This window comes from Xiphophorus maculatus, chromosome 3, assembly GCF_002775205.1.
Source record: "Xiphophorus maculatus strain JP 163 A chromosome 3, X_maculatus-5.0-male, whole genome shotgun sequence".
Taxonomy (NCBI): Eukaryota; Metazoa; Chordata; class Actinopteri; order Cyprinodontiformes; family Poeciliidae; genus Xiphophorus; species Xiphophorus maculatus.
Window position 1 is genome coordinate 6,791,949 of NC_036445.1, and position 14,428 is coordinate 6,806,376.

The 14,428-nt window shown below is 36.6% G+C and overlaps 2 protein-coding genes across 3 annotated transcripts; both read right to left on the reverse strand.

Annotated features, from left to right (window-relative positions):
* Window positions 1–1,622: 1,622 nt before the first annotated feature.
* On the reverse strand, window positions 1,623–14,000 carry LOC102230370 (trypsinogen-like protein 3). Its single transcript, XM_005799413.2, has 6 exons — window positions 13,979–14,000; window positions 3,769–3,846; window positions 3,541–3,682; window positions 3,004–3,257; window positions 2,085–2,218; window positions 1,623–1,954 (listed from the first exon to the last, which is right to left on the reverse strand). Exons 1-6 carry the CDS (start codon window positions 13,983–13,985, stop codon window positions 1,769–1,771), a joined length of 801 nt encoding a protein of 266 aa, XP_005799470.2. The 5' UTR covers window positions 13,986–14,000; the 3' UTR covers window positions 1,623–1,768.
* On the reverse strand, window positions 6,980–8,845 carry LOC102230635 (apolipoprotein C-II-like). Of its 2 annotated transcripts, XM_005799415.3 has the most exons (5): window positions 8,762–8,845; window positions 8,426–8,486; window positions 7,564–7,720; window positions 7,372–7,476; window positions 6,980–7,222 (listed from the first exon to the last, which is right to left on the reverse strand). In XM_005799415.3, the coding sequence occupies exons 2-4, from the start codon at window positions 8,472–8,474 to the stop codon at window positions 7,392–7,394; spliced, it is 291 nt and encodes a 96-aa protein (XP_005799472.1). In that variant the 5' UTR covers window positions 8,475–8,486; window positions 8,762–8,845; the 3' UTR covers window positions 6,980–7,222; window positions 7,372–7,391. The 2 variants fall into 2 exon arrangements, with proteins under 2 accessions (XP_005799472.1, XP_005799471.1); XM_005799414.2 differs by having other exon boundaries at window positions 6,985–7,476; window positions 8,762–8,843.
* Window positions 14,001–14,428: the final 428 nt, after the last annotated feature.

Consider the following 14,428-nt stretch of genomic DNA (forward strand, 5'->3'; position numbering starts at 1 on the left):
TTATCAGATACAATGACATCCAGCAATCTATTAGAAAGCCCTATAATATCTCCTGCATAGTTATCTTTTATTTTATCCCTTTCAGCCACTAGAAGGATAAACTTTAAACAATTGGAGCAACTGTGGCTCAATGTGCAGAGTGGTTTTCTTGCAATTGCAAGATGCCTTTTCATCTTTGTGTTACTATTTAAATGGATGCTTGTTTGTGAGTGCAAATGGATGAATGTGGCTCTAGTGTGAAATACTTAGAATGGTCAGTATGATTTGGCAAGAGTTAAATTAGTCCAGTTAATTTCTTGCTGCACTGCTTTTTTCTCAAGAATTTTTTTTGGCCTCTTATGATAAAAATAACAACATTACCACCTACCTATTACTATAATTTCCCTGCTTTTGCTGCCAAAACAGTCCAGACCCTTTGAGGTATTGATTCCACAATGCCATAGATCTTTTTAGTGAATAATTTCTATTTCCACAGTAGAATGATATTGATCGTGCCAGTTAGAACTTTTGTCTTGCCATTACATTGAAGTCTGTGCTTTTTCCACAATTATCAACATACCATAGAATAAAATTTATCCTTAATTTTTCTTTAAAGTTGTATTATTTTCTGTATTTTGAAAGCTTAATAGTGGAAGTAAGATGGTTTTTAGTGTCTGGCAGTAAGATATTAGCAGCAGATCTTTCAATTATTTGCAATATGTATCCTTTGTGGATCAGATGTCTTTGTCTAGCACATTCCAAAGATGCACATTTAGACTGAAACCCTGGGAATTTGGATACCAAACCAACACATTAAGCTCATGGTGGTGCTCTTCAAACAATTCCCAAAACATTATTTTCTTTTTAGCAGGGCTCATTATTCTTCTAAAAGAGGCCAAAACCATCTAGAAAGGTTGTACACGATCATTAACCATTCTCCTTTTTAGGTGTTATAGTTCACAATAACATACACCTGGATGGCATTACTCAAGTTTTCCCAGTGGAACATTGTCCAAAATAAGAGAGCTTTACAAGGGCCAGAGTGTGATAACTAGACCACTGGGTCAGAGCAGCTGTAGCATTATTAAAAGTGGTCCAAGGAAGAAGCAGTGGTGAGATGGCCAAGGTTCACCTATGCATGTTGGGAGTGAAATTCAATAGGTCCGCCACTATTACTCAAACTGCAGAGAAAGTTAGTTCTTCTTCTGATATGAAAAGTGTCAAAATGCAGCTCTTTGGCTGGATATAGCCAAAAAGCAGCCAGGTTCCCCATTCTGACCCTGTCCAGTTCTGGAAACACCAACAATTAAAGCTTTAGTATCAGAACTAGACCTCAGTGAACTGAAAGAATGTAGCCTTGTCAGATGAATCTTGTTTTCCATCACTTAAAAAGGCAGATTTCACTGTGAGCATTTCTTCCCTGGAGAACATGCAACACTGGGATACACTATGCAAAGAAAACAAGGCAGAGGCAGCATCATGCTTTGGGAATTGTGGTCAATTGGTTGTTATTTGTCATATTAAGCTCAGAGTTACCTAACTTGTTGGTTTTCAGTTTGTGAGGCTAAACAAAAGTCTTTGAAACCTTTGTAGGAAGCAGCCAAAAGTGGTAAAACAAAATGGATAAAATCAAAACAACAGGAAACATTTAAGTGTCTTTTATTTACAGAGAATCTCATTAAACCTCAACAAACCACATAGCAAGGAAATATATCCAGTTGTGAGGAGCGATCTTTTAAAAAAGCATAGTCTCCTCATATTAAATGCAGATGTGCGTGCCAATGCTGCGTTATGTTGTCCAGGGGAAAGCGGTTGTAGCCTCGGGAGAATATGTGGCCATCATTTCTTTAATCCAGTTGGTGTATTCACACATCTTGGTGTAAACTGTAGGGTGAGCTGGATCCTCGCAGCCATGATTGAACCACGTCAAACCCTGCAGTTTACCGGCACACACCATCACATTGCTGCGACCAGTCTGAAAAAGACACAACATAACGCTTTGTTAAAACTGAAGGTTATGTGATGGAAGACAGCTCTGGAGAGCGTGGGGTGGACGGGATCAGAAACAATCAGCATCAGTATCTCTGCTTCGTGTTGATGCTCACCAGGCAGTTATCTGTGTTTGGTTGACCGGCGCAGACCATGACACCCCAGTACAGATATGAAGGGAAGGTATTCAAACAAGTCATGTCATCCACAACAGGCACAGTAAGACACTTCAGGTGCGGGGAGGGGTCATCTGATTTAAGGAGAGGGAAGGGAAGTTGTTACTTATTTTAAACTGTTTACTTCATTTCACACAGGTATCTTATCTTTGTTTTAAATAGTTTACAATCTGTGTTCCATTGCTTGTCAAATTGCTACCCAATGCAGTTATTTAACAAAACAATCTTTCATTCTACACAGTTTAACAGATTATATGGAGCATGAAGATCTAATCCTTCAGCAAATCCTGTGTTCAGAGTCTACCTCTTTTAATTAGTTCTGATCACTGACTGGGTGCTCTGGCAGGTAATTAGAAACTGATTAAAAATGGAAATGACTAAAAAAAACATTCTTTCCTCTTTGGAGACTCAAGTGACCAGAATAAAAATGAGCTCCCGATTAAAAACTTTTGTATATCCTGAGTTTGAATTTTAGCCATTCAAAATTAGATACCAACAAATTGAACCAAAGTCCACAGCCTTTCAGGCCCCAAGTAAACCTCTGGAGAACTGATGTTCCCCCTATCTGAGAGAAGAACAGAGATGATAATCCCAGAGCAGAAACTGAAGCAGGTTCTGAAAATATAAACTTATTATTGGGCAACAAAGTAGGTACTCTGTATTTCTGTTTTATCATTGTAGGTCTGGTATAAGAAACTAAACACCAAATTTATGGTGTTTCCGAAACCTGGATTCTATCTTTCCTTTTGTCTCTTCTACATAACAAAGTTAGTTTCTCAATGCTACATTTAATATTGTGCTCCCTAAATGCTAAGAAATTCAAATCAAAATCAACATGACTGCCTTTAAATCCACTTACACTGGTTTGGTTCTGTGGAGCCCCAGCCGCTGATGGAGCAGATCTCTCCGGTCTGTGGGCAGCGGGTTGGTAGTGGGATTTGTTTGACAAACTGGTTGAACCTGGCCGGTGCAGACAGACGCACCATGGTGAGGCTGTGGAGAGGCGAGCGGTAGGGGCTGTGTTTGATCACGTCAGAAACTAAGATGTGCTGCTCTGTGCCTTCCTCCACACTTGAGTCATGTTCCCCAAGAGAAGCAACAGTCTCATAGGATCTGCAAAGAACCAAGGAGAGGCGTATAATTTATCAAACTCAGACAGAAAAAGGACAATAAGAGAGAAACAGTATGTCTTTGTCAGACATGAACAAGAGGTTGAATAATGGTCTACAATTAAGCTGGAACCCAACTGAGATTTCCAAACAATCAGTTTGAGCTTTTCTGGGTCTGACTACCCTAGTGACTGAAACTATATCTCCCTATTCTTCACAACGAAAGCCATGCAATATTTATTTTTAAACAGCTTTTTGTTTTGTTGCCATTACTTGCTGACACTTACATAGGTGCACACTCAAATGAAGTCACTATCCACCACTGGTCAATGAGCGCTCCGCTGCATGACACTCCTCCACCATGCAGCCTCACATGCCAGGGCCTTGAGTGAGGCTCACACTCTCTCACATCTTCCAGGGGGTAGGCTCCTACAAACCACCAATGACAGCAAGAGGAAGCTATAAATAATGGTTAAAATCTTAGCATTTTTCTATAGCATCCTGTAAAGGTTTACCTGAAAGCACAAAGGCAGCAGCCAGGAGGAGAAGATACATTGTGTTTCTCTGGGTTTCTTCCGATGGAGAGACAAAGCCTACAACAAATCAATTTATTTGTGAGAACTTTATAGCACAGAGGGAGGAGCCGGTTTTCTTATAAAAATTCTGCGTAATTTCCCTGTCAGTCTTGTATCTTATCAGAGTAATATCCAACACCTTTATTAAGCAACACATCTCGTTTCCCATAAAGAGATTTGACAATCTCCTTTATCTAAAGGGAAGACTTTGTTCTTCCCCTATAACAAGTGACCCAGGCCACCTCTGATTTGACGGAAACTGTTCACACCTGAACTGGAAACATGGACAGATATTAGCTCCAGGTGTGGGTTTGCAGGTGTCTGTTTAAAATCCATATGATACCAAAAAGATATAGTGTATCTTGTGAGAGGATTGGTGAGAGGATGATAACACAAAACGAGCTGACCTTGTTTCACCATTCAGTGTTAAACAAACCACTGCAGACATACAAAGGTTATGTTAAGGTTAAGGTTATGCCAAAACTCAAGGAGACAGAAGCAGGGAATGTAAATGTGAATTGCTGAAAGCTTTGTAATCTGGCACAATATGTTAAATTTTGTTTTCTATATTTATTAAATATTGTTCCTTTTTGAATAAAGTCAAAGATAAGCTTGTTTGTATTTTGGTACATTTTTAATAGTATGTGTTTATGGGATAAAAAAAAGTAGAAATTACTTAGTTTTGACTTAGAAATGATGTGTTTGTAAAATTACTTCAATATTACTTTGAGAGTAACACATTTTATTGTGAAATAATATTACATGGGAAGATACATCTATTGTGCGAACCAATGTGAAGGATGCTGTGTAGGAGATAGATCAGATCATTTAGCCAGTCACCAGTGCTGTTTCTGATCAGTTTGTGAGCTAATGTATTTTTGGATTACATAAAGATGAGTACAGACTATTCTCACCTTTTTTATGGTTCCTTTATCCCAACATCAGTGTGCTAGGTAAATAAACAAAGGTTTTGTGCAACTCCATGAAGTAATAAGAAGATAAGAGCTATGCCAAGATTGATATGTCTCTTTTCTAAAGTTAATATTTCACCATGTTAATAGTCATAATATGTTGCCTGTGTCTGAATGAAATTCTGAGATGCAAAAATAATAACATTTATGAATGATTTAAAGCGATTAAGAGTGTGATCTGCTTGAGTAAAGAGAGACAGATTGTTCAAAAGGTTGGTGGCTGCTAACCCAAAGGCAAAAACAGAGATTACAAAACCCTGTTTCCAGAAGTCAACTTATCGTTCCTATTCTCTCTTCCTTGAGGCAATTAAACAAATCAATGAAGGGAAGTATCACTGTGTAGGAGGTTATCTGTGTGTGTGCCTTCTGTAAAAGTCAGGTCAGTGTTTATTACCTCAACAGCCCTGGGCCGAGGTTGTATCTTCAAATAATGCAGAAAGTAAGAGACTCAAAGTTTATGTAAACCTTCTTGATGGACTTCTGATTGTGCAAGAATAAATGTGTGTTTTTTTAAAATAAAATAAGATTTTTTTTATAACTTATTTGACAGCTGCGACACAAATAGAATTAAAATGAGAACCGTTTTTAATGAACTGTTAAATATGTGTTTCAGATCGATGTGTTCCATTTCATTGGAGCTCAAATAAAGCCCATGATTTAAATAATAATAATGAAGTGTTATATTCTTCTGTGCCACAATGGGGCACAATACAACCACACAAGGGCAAGAGCAGCTATCTGCTTTTGCCCTTGCCCCATTGAATAATTGGAGGTTTTAGCATTGTTGCCTTGCAGAAGATGGCCCTGAGTTTAAATCCTTTCCAACATCTTTCTGCAAGAGTTTGTATATTTTCGGTGCACGAGTGGGTTCTCACTGGGTGCTTTGTCTTCCTCCCAATGTGCAAAAACAAATACAATATATTCAATTAAAGGTAACACGGGACAAAAAATTAGTCTAAAAGAGGTCAGGGTCTGAATGCAAGAAATTTAAGCGAAAAAATATATTAAAATGCCAAAGAATAATACAATGAATAAAACGAAGTGTAAATAAATGAAATTTAAAAGGTCTAGGATGCACAAAAAAGCAAACAAAGCTGACAGGCACATAGCAGGCATAGAAAATGAATGAATGAACACAGAAATGACTGAGACAAAGCAGAGGAGATTCAAGAATCTGAAATTTAAGGCTGCATTTCTGAAACACATTCATTCGTGTGGAGAGTCTCCTCCATTGAATCATCACCTTAATGTGGTGGAGGGATTTGTGTATGAAATTATCTGTATCGCATCATAAAATACTGAATAAATAAATAAATAAATATTTCATAATCACACAGTCAGTTGGTAAAAAAGGAACAAATTTAACAAAAAAAATGTGTAATGTAAATATAGAATAAACATAACAAATCAAATAAAAGATATAAACATATATCCAGGAGGACATAAGTCCTCCAGGGCTTACAATAAGAACAAGCAAATAAAATAAAACAGCATGAATAAATAAATAATCAAACTGCTTTTTCAAGGTCTCATTAAAAAAGCAAAACCTGGAACTTCTGGAATTGTAAAAGAATGTACTATTCCCTATTCTTTCCCAAAAGACAGAATCCAAAGAAGATGATATTTTTATAGACAAATGGAAATATTGACATCATATTAGATTGAACCTGTCTATTGTGTTTACTAAAGTGTGAAAATTAAAATATAGATTTTTATCCAAAATACAGAAAGGCCTACAAAAAAACACCATACACATCTAAAACTCAATCAGTAAAACTTTTTGGTATTAAAAATTGCATCAATAAACTTTTTGTTCTCTCATTTGCTTTTTTGTGGTGCTGTTGCTTCAGAAGCGGTTGTGTCTTACAGATTTAGGCATCATTAAAAATCAAAACCATCTTACGTCAATAGTCTTCTGCACAGATGAAACAGCCTACATAGTCTGTTGTTGAGTCATCTGTGTTAGTTTCACTGCATTCATATTTGACTTATCTTTTCATTCATTATTAATTGGAGCAGAAACTTGTGTTCTGATTCTGCCGGAGCCCAGAAAAGACTTGTTTGTGACTGCAAGTTAATCAACACAGAAACGTGGGACGTTGTGAGATCAAAGGAGACACAAACAGGTGTAAAGAGTGTAAAAACATGAGTGTGTGTTCCTGTAAATAAACTGCAGATGCCTTTTTTGTATAAATACTTTATTTCAAGATATGACACAAACATTACACTCATCGAGGGGTGAAATGGCTGATTTAAGTAAATTAAGAGGGAATACAATACATCTAGGTGGACATGAGATTATCTGCAGGTCATTGAGTGCCCCATGTGCTCACCACATTTGGCCATCCATTTCCTCTAGGCAGGTTGTGTAGTCAGGATGTCTCCAATATGTGTTGTCATCAGTTCAGTGGTTTACAAAAGCACTATAAAAAGCACATTGTCCACTATTTCAGTTGTGAGGCTCCGTTTGGTGATGAGTACCAAACGTTAATGTGTCAAATGGTGTGTGGACATATTCATGTGCAGGATGAGCAGTGCGATGCTCTTGAAAAAGTTTTGTTTTTTTATTTACTTATTTTGTACTTTCTTGTCCTAGTGGTGGAAAAAATGGTAAAGCTGGTCTTGGAATATGCCGGCGTAGGTGCTCACAACTGTACTGGTTTCGGTGTAAAGATTCCTGAAGACAAAACAAACGGAACAATTTGGTTTTTGAATTCGGGCCTCTGCTCAGGCTTTATCTATGAAGCTACTGACACACTCTTACTTTGCTTTCTCCTGGAGATTCAGGCCTTTAATGTTGTCCACATATCCATTGACGGTGTCCACGGCGCTGTTGTAGTAGGACTTGACAGCGCCTGAGATCTTGGTCAGCGTTCCCTCTTCCTCCTCCACTTGCCTTCTCAAACGAAAGCTATCGGCGCCTGCAAGAGCAGTGGTCCGAAGTGGTTTTGACTTTCGAAACAATTTTCATTAGCCTTGCTGAAGTATTCCTAGTCCTAGTCACATTGTAATGTGACATTTTGTCACATTACAATTACATATGTTTGTGTATTTTGTCAGAATTGTATGGGATAGACCGACACAAGTTAGAACATTGCTGAAAATATACATTTGCATTCAATCCTCTTCACAATGATATCTCAGTACAAGTTGGTGATTGTTACATGACAAAATGTGGAATAAGTTCCAATGATTTTCAAAGCCACATTATGCTTTTTCACCAGGTTTATTCTAGCTGGGTGACACTGTAAAAAATGCAATGAGAATGGAAAATAATACAAGGAATTATGCTAAAAACATTAGCACAATTTTCCTTTTTCTTTTTGCCAAACTAAAATTTGTAGCTCAATTTTTAAAAATATTTTCTAATGTACATTTACTTTAATGCCAATAAAAATTGAAATATTTTAATGTAAATTATTCACCCTTGTAATTTCTAATCAATGCTTACTTGTCCTTTGTTTATTCTATTCTACATTTACACAAACAAACTTAAAGCAAAACACAGGAACACAGAAACACAACTTAGTTTTCCAACTTTATCAGTAGATTAATATACATTGTTTTCTTTGGTCTACTAAAATCATTTTCAACCCATGTTTTAATATGGGTAAAAATACACTTACTGATAGCAAGAAGTGCAACCAGCACAGTAACGACCAGCAGTTTATTCATGGTGCTTTGGATCTGTGAACAGAGAGACAGCAAAGACAAACTGAAACCTTACACCTCTTCATCCACTAGGGTGAGACATTATCAAAGATTTCCCCACTCATGCTTCTGACGCTTCAATAATACAGTAACAGTACACGTTGACTGTTTTCCATCTTCTAACTAAGAAATAAAATATGTTCCTATTTGAATATTCTGAAATACAAGCCAAACTCAAATAGATGCGCACTAACCGGTCTACCACAATGTAATTTTTTTCCCAGAAATGTGGCAAAATGTTCAGTACTCACTGTTTTCCTGTGCAGAAATGAGAAAAAGAAAACAAAGTCGGAGGCACCGCTGGCCTGAGCTGTTTATATAGGAGTGTAAATGTGTTGACTTGTTGCTCTCAGAGCCAAAGTGCACTCCACCGGGGAGATAACCCAGAATTGTTTTCTGATATGCGTTGTCCTGGTGAAGTGTGTCATTGCATTTTCATATAAGAGGAGATTGTGATTACATGTATATTAAAAAATGACTGTAAACGCCTTGACTAGACGATTACAGTCAGGTGGATGTAATGCGTAACTGCGAGGATATTTTATTCTGCTGAATCTGTTCATGTAAACTCAAACTGAAATCAGCCTCAGTCAATAATCCTTCTTATTGATTAGGTCAGGAGCTTCTGCCACTCACATGTCTATAGGAAGGTTCATTGTTACTTGCATAACAGGAATGATGTGTTCAGTCCTATGTACTATAAAACTGGTCCTAAGTCGACAGTGTGTTTAACACGTCATCAGTCCTGAGTCAGGTTGTTAGTCCCCACAGCTCACACTAGAAAAAAACCTTTTGACAACGCCACCTTAATGTGTTTCTGATCTTTTTCCTGCAGGTGAAGTTTGCATAAACTAATGCAGAGGCATGATCCTTAAGGATTTTCTGCTTGATAGAATTCATGTTTATATCAGTTATAGTAAGACACCCATGTCCTGAAGCAGAACCTCTGCCCCTGCTGCCATATGATTGACTGATATTTTGATGTAGTTTTTCCTAAAAGGCTCTGTTAGTTTTAATGCCTGATTTAACATGATGCTCATCTTCAAAACGTTCCAGGTTTGTATCAACAGTCTAGAAAACATTCTCCCAAAAGTCTCGGGGAGAAAAAATAGGGAAAAAATCTACTCATTTATGAACTATGATCAAATATTCGGTGTTTATCACACAAAAGTTCAAGCCTCTGTATAGTAAATTTTTTATGCTTATGTTGAAATTAAGCTTTTTTTTTTACACATAAGTCTGAGAACATTTGAGTGCCATTCGAAGAACCTTGAGCCATCTTGTCATTCTTTTTAAGATTCAAAAATAAAAATGTCAGAAAAGCAAATACATTACATTCCCAATTTATTATTTTTATTCACATTTTACACATTCATTTTATTTTAAATAAACAGTAAGAACATGTATTTTTTTATTACAGAGAACACATTCATTGCCATTGTTTACTTTTGATTGTTTTTTCCTCTGCCGACCTTTAACCTGTGGTCATATATTGACTGTAAATATTTTGAATCTGGTTAATATGTACTAATACTAGCTATTGCTAAATTATTACCACAATCTTTTTCTAATCTCAGTTCATGGAATTTGCAGAACAACAATCCAACCATGTCTGAAAAAATAAATCTCAGCGATACCATCAAACTACGTATGTAGCAACGTATGTGATAAGACAACAAATGTAATTAAATCTGGTTTTCCTTTTTAGTACAAGACCTTAACCATTTTTTAAGGATTTGTAAGAAGAGAAATACAGGATTTAACATTCTTACAAAATAAGATTTTAGTAGTTTAGTAGCTGAGTCAGAATTGATGGAAAAAATGATCAGGCTGGGTCAATACTGGAAAACAAACTGTTGCAGGTTGCAAATGATGGCAAAGCTCCACGGCACACATACAGTTTTGACTAGGCTTTAAGTATTTTGCAAAGAAGAATTTGTAAAAATTAGAATTTATAGATCTGAACAGCTGGTATGGACAAGCCACAAATGAATGAAATTTTAACTTAAGGAGCCTGCATGCAAAGCCATGCGATACCTAATTTTTTTTTGCTAAAGAAAATAACAATTAAAACCTATATTTAGTTCCTTTCATTTCAGAATTATGTGCTACTTTGAGCTGGCTTGTCAAATAAAATCCTTATGAAACACATTGAAGTTTGTAATATGTTACCATCAGTGACTCAGATATTAAAACATTTCAGTTTTTGGTGCATGGTCAGAAAAATTTTGTCATATTAAATAAATAAGAATATGCATTCACATGAGGCCTGTTTCTCAGATAAAAATTGTATTTTGGAAATAAAAAGCAGTTTGTTATTTGGATATTATTCACACAGTATGATGCTGATGTTAATACAATAATCAGGATGTGGATGAGCTTAAGGTTGCCAGGGACACGCATAGCAGGAGACGCTGTGCTGGAAGCTCCCATCATCAAGAGTCTCCGCCGTCGCTAAGCAACATTTCAAGCACTTTACTTTTGTACAAATCAGTTGTATAGTGTGTGTTCAACTGTTGGAGGTATTTCATGCTTTTATTGTGTTAAAACTACACATGTTGCAGCCGGCCCCTGTATCCTCATTTGGTAAAATGTAATTATACTTTGGAGCGCTTCTATTATGCCGCAATTTCGAATATTTTCTAAATCAAAATGCGTGTGCAGTAAGTCATCACACAAATATATGACATTACTGCAACCAACATCAGAAACATCCTTCTCTCTAATGACACCTGGTTTTTGATTCTCATCCCTACTCACATCACGTTACTGTAAAACATTAATGTAGGATTTGTTTCTCAGTAAAACACTTTGAAGTGTTTTTTTTATTGAAATTTATTATATCATAGAAATATCTAACAAAAATGTTTCAAAAACATTAAAATACTAAAGTTTGTCTGCCATGGCCACAACTGTATGCATAGAAATAACCTCCTTTAAAACAGAAGACAGTGTTAAGAAAACGTAAACATTTGTTTAATTAAGGGAGATATGAGTCAGCTGAATTCTTCTCTTCATTTCAAGAGATAAAGGCAGCGAACACAAGCTCAACACAAGGATCATTCCCAGGCAGGGAAAGGCAATACATTGAAACTCAAACTCAGTTTTATACAGAACAATGACGTGTCAACCAGATTACAATGGTGGGTCAGATACAGTTGTTTTCCTGTCCTGAATACTTACGTCACTGATGCGTTAGATATAATTTAATATGACTTAATTGGTCCTTGTCTCAAAGAGATACTCCATTGACGCACTTTATTATCAATATAAACAATGTTTTGAAGAGAATCATACTCTGTTTATGCCTGTCTGTGAATGCCTTATCTGCTGAATGATATTCTTGTCAGGTCTGACCCAGCTGACTGCATCTAAAACCAGTGTTGTATAGTAACAAAGTAAAAACACTTCACTACTTTACTTAAGTATATTTTGGAGTACTTCATACTTTCCTCGAGTATGAAAATTTTTGATAACTTTCACTTTTACTTCACTATATTTCCGAACTTAGTTGCATACTTTTACTCCGATACATTTTCAATGTGTGGTTTAGTTACAAATTACAAAAAAGCGAGAGAGAGAAACGCAAGTGTTTTGACCCCACCTACTGATTGACTGCAACAAAGTCGGTAGCCTCCTTGCCTGGGCTTGTTCATCACCACCAATAGGATACACCTGTTTCTCTTCTCCCGTTAAACACAAAGCAAGTCTCGCAATCAGCAGCAGCCACATGGAGGAGGAGACGGAGACCACAACACGGCTCCAGGGGAACCACCAGCTGGTGATGAGAGCCCATGGCCTTATTTAAACACAATACACTCTTTCGTGGGTGTTAAAGATTTGTCGTACCGCATGAAGTGTATGTTATTCCTGCCCGAAGATGTGGAAATTCTATCTTACAAAAACTCCCCTTCCAACTTGGAAGAAACACATCGAGGTAACTTCTTATGAAATGGTTATAATCCTCCTGTTTCAGTAACTATAGCTTGGTCACTAGGCACTGTTGTGAAATCTTGAGCATAACGTTATCTGTATAAATGAACTTTGTTTGGCATTGTTTCAGTTCCACACGTGGTGTATTTAGCTTAGGCCTAATGTTGACTGTATCAGGCTACCTAGACTCCTCTGTTCAAGGGGGACAGAAGCCATAGCGATAGCAATTTAGACTGAATTTAACAAAGGAAAGGCATGCAAGTTCAAAACCACAAACCATTAACATGTGCTACTCTTTAAAACTGGAACAATCTATTAGCAGGTTTAATTTTGCCTGCACTTGGTTGTGTACATTATTTTAAGTGTATTTGACAAGTTTACCAAAATATAAAAAATGTCATTCAAACTGCATTTGCCTTTTTACTTTTTACTTGTACTTTTCATTACATTACTTGAGTACATCCATTTTTACAGTAATTTCCATACTTAAGTACAAGAAGTTTCAGATACTTTGAGACTTTAACTCAAGTAACATTTCAGTCAGTGACTTGGACTTTTACCAAAGTCATATTTTGGAGAGGTACCTATACTTTTACTTGACTCTGAGATTTCAGTACTTTATACAACACTGTCTAAAACATTGGGTCACAGCTGATATTTTACACATTTCTGTCTCCTTAAACTGGCACTTTGAAAAGTATTCATATCGTTCTAACAGGCGTCTCAGACTCCACTGTGATTAATTGATTTACAACCTCAAGAGTAGAAATTCTGTGTGTATGTTTTGGAATTTAGATAGATCACAACAAAAGGTGGAGCATACGTTTAATATTCACGGTGTGTTACACTACTCACCCAAACACCTCCTACCACAGGCAATGCCCCCTACATGGATAGCAGAAAATTATGGAGGACGATTTTTTAGCTTTTCTTCAATAATCTAGCCAGTCTGTCACCACTTCCTTGACTTTATCCTCAACCTGTCTGCTGTTTTGCTTGATGTTCGTGATGCCGCTTGTTCATTAATTCATTCATTCTCTGAGTTCTACACAAGACAGCTATACTGTGATTGTATCATACATGGGTAACTTTTGACTAATTATGTGACCTCTGATGGCAGTTGCTTGTTCAGGATATTATTTAGGCGGTTAAAAAGTGAAAATGTGCTGAATATAAATTTGTACTACTCTTTTTAGGTTTGAATTTTTAAAAAAATAAAGAATTGAAAACATGTATAATGTTCTTTCCACAATCATGTATGTTTTAGTCCATCAGAAAAATACATAAACACAAAGTGGGTTGAACTTAAGATAAAGAGCATTTTCAACAAAGAAATGTGTGTTTTCACTATGAATACAGTTTTACTAAGTTTAAGGTGAAATTGTGACTTATTGTTAACAAGCTCAATGGCTCATAATAATTTTGTAACGTATTCTACAAGCTGAAGTTAACAGTTGAGTCCTTCTCTCTGTAACACCTACATGTTGATTGAAGTCTGAGCAAACAATGCAGCCGATCATGTGATTCAGACTCACATGTCATGTCGCTCAGGGCAGTTTGTGTCCAGCTGCAGGGTTCAAAATGTCAGCGAAGCTCTGGGTATGATCCATTCCTGCTGAGGAGAAACACTAAAGCTGCATACTTGTGCTGTCACTATAAGCCTGCATCATGTTCCTTCCTGTCTGCTGTTAGTTTTTTTTTTTGCATGAAGTGTGCTGTGTAATTGGAAAACAAGAACTTTTTGCTTGTTTCATTTCAATTTAAAAGCTGTGTCGATCTGTTGTTTGTCCTAAATTAGGTAAAACGCCACAAACCCTCCCCAGGCTGTTGCACCATATGCTATCATTGTAATGCTAGATGCATCACTAGATGCAAAAAGATATTTGAAGTGCTGGATCAGCACATGCAGCTTTTAAGCAGTCACTTGTAATATTTATACAATCTTATACATTGGAGGCTTAAATGTTCTGTGCGCAAAGTAAACC

Excerpts from the sequence above, each read along its gene's own strand:
- LOC102230635 (XM_005799415.3), bottom strand. The coding sequence starts at position 8,474 with ATGAATAAACTGCTGGTCGTTACTGTGCTGGTTGCACTTCTTGCTATC. Across the intron at positions 7,721-8,425 it reads GGTTGCACTTCTTGCTATCA|GCGCCGATAGCTTTCGTTTG; the intron begins GTAAGTGTATTT and ends CTGCTCTTGCAG. Across the intron at positions 7,477-7,563 it reads AATCTCCAGGAGAAAGCAAA|GAATCTTTACACCGAAACCA; the intron begins GTAAGAGTGTGT and ends TTTTGTCTTCAG.
- LOC102230370 (XM_005799413.2), bottom strand. Across the intron at positions 3,258-3,540 it reads TCATTTGAGTGTGCACCTAT|ATCCTATGAGACTGTTGCTT; the intron begins GTAAGTGTCAGC and ends GGTTCTTTGCAG. Across the intron at positions 1,955-2,084 it reads CAAACACAGATAACTGCCTG|ACTGGTCGCAGCAATGTGAT; the intron begins GTGAGCATCAAC and ends TGTCTTTTTCAG.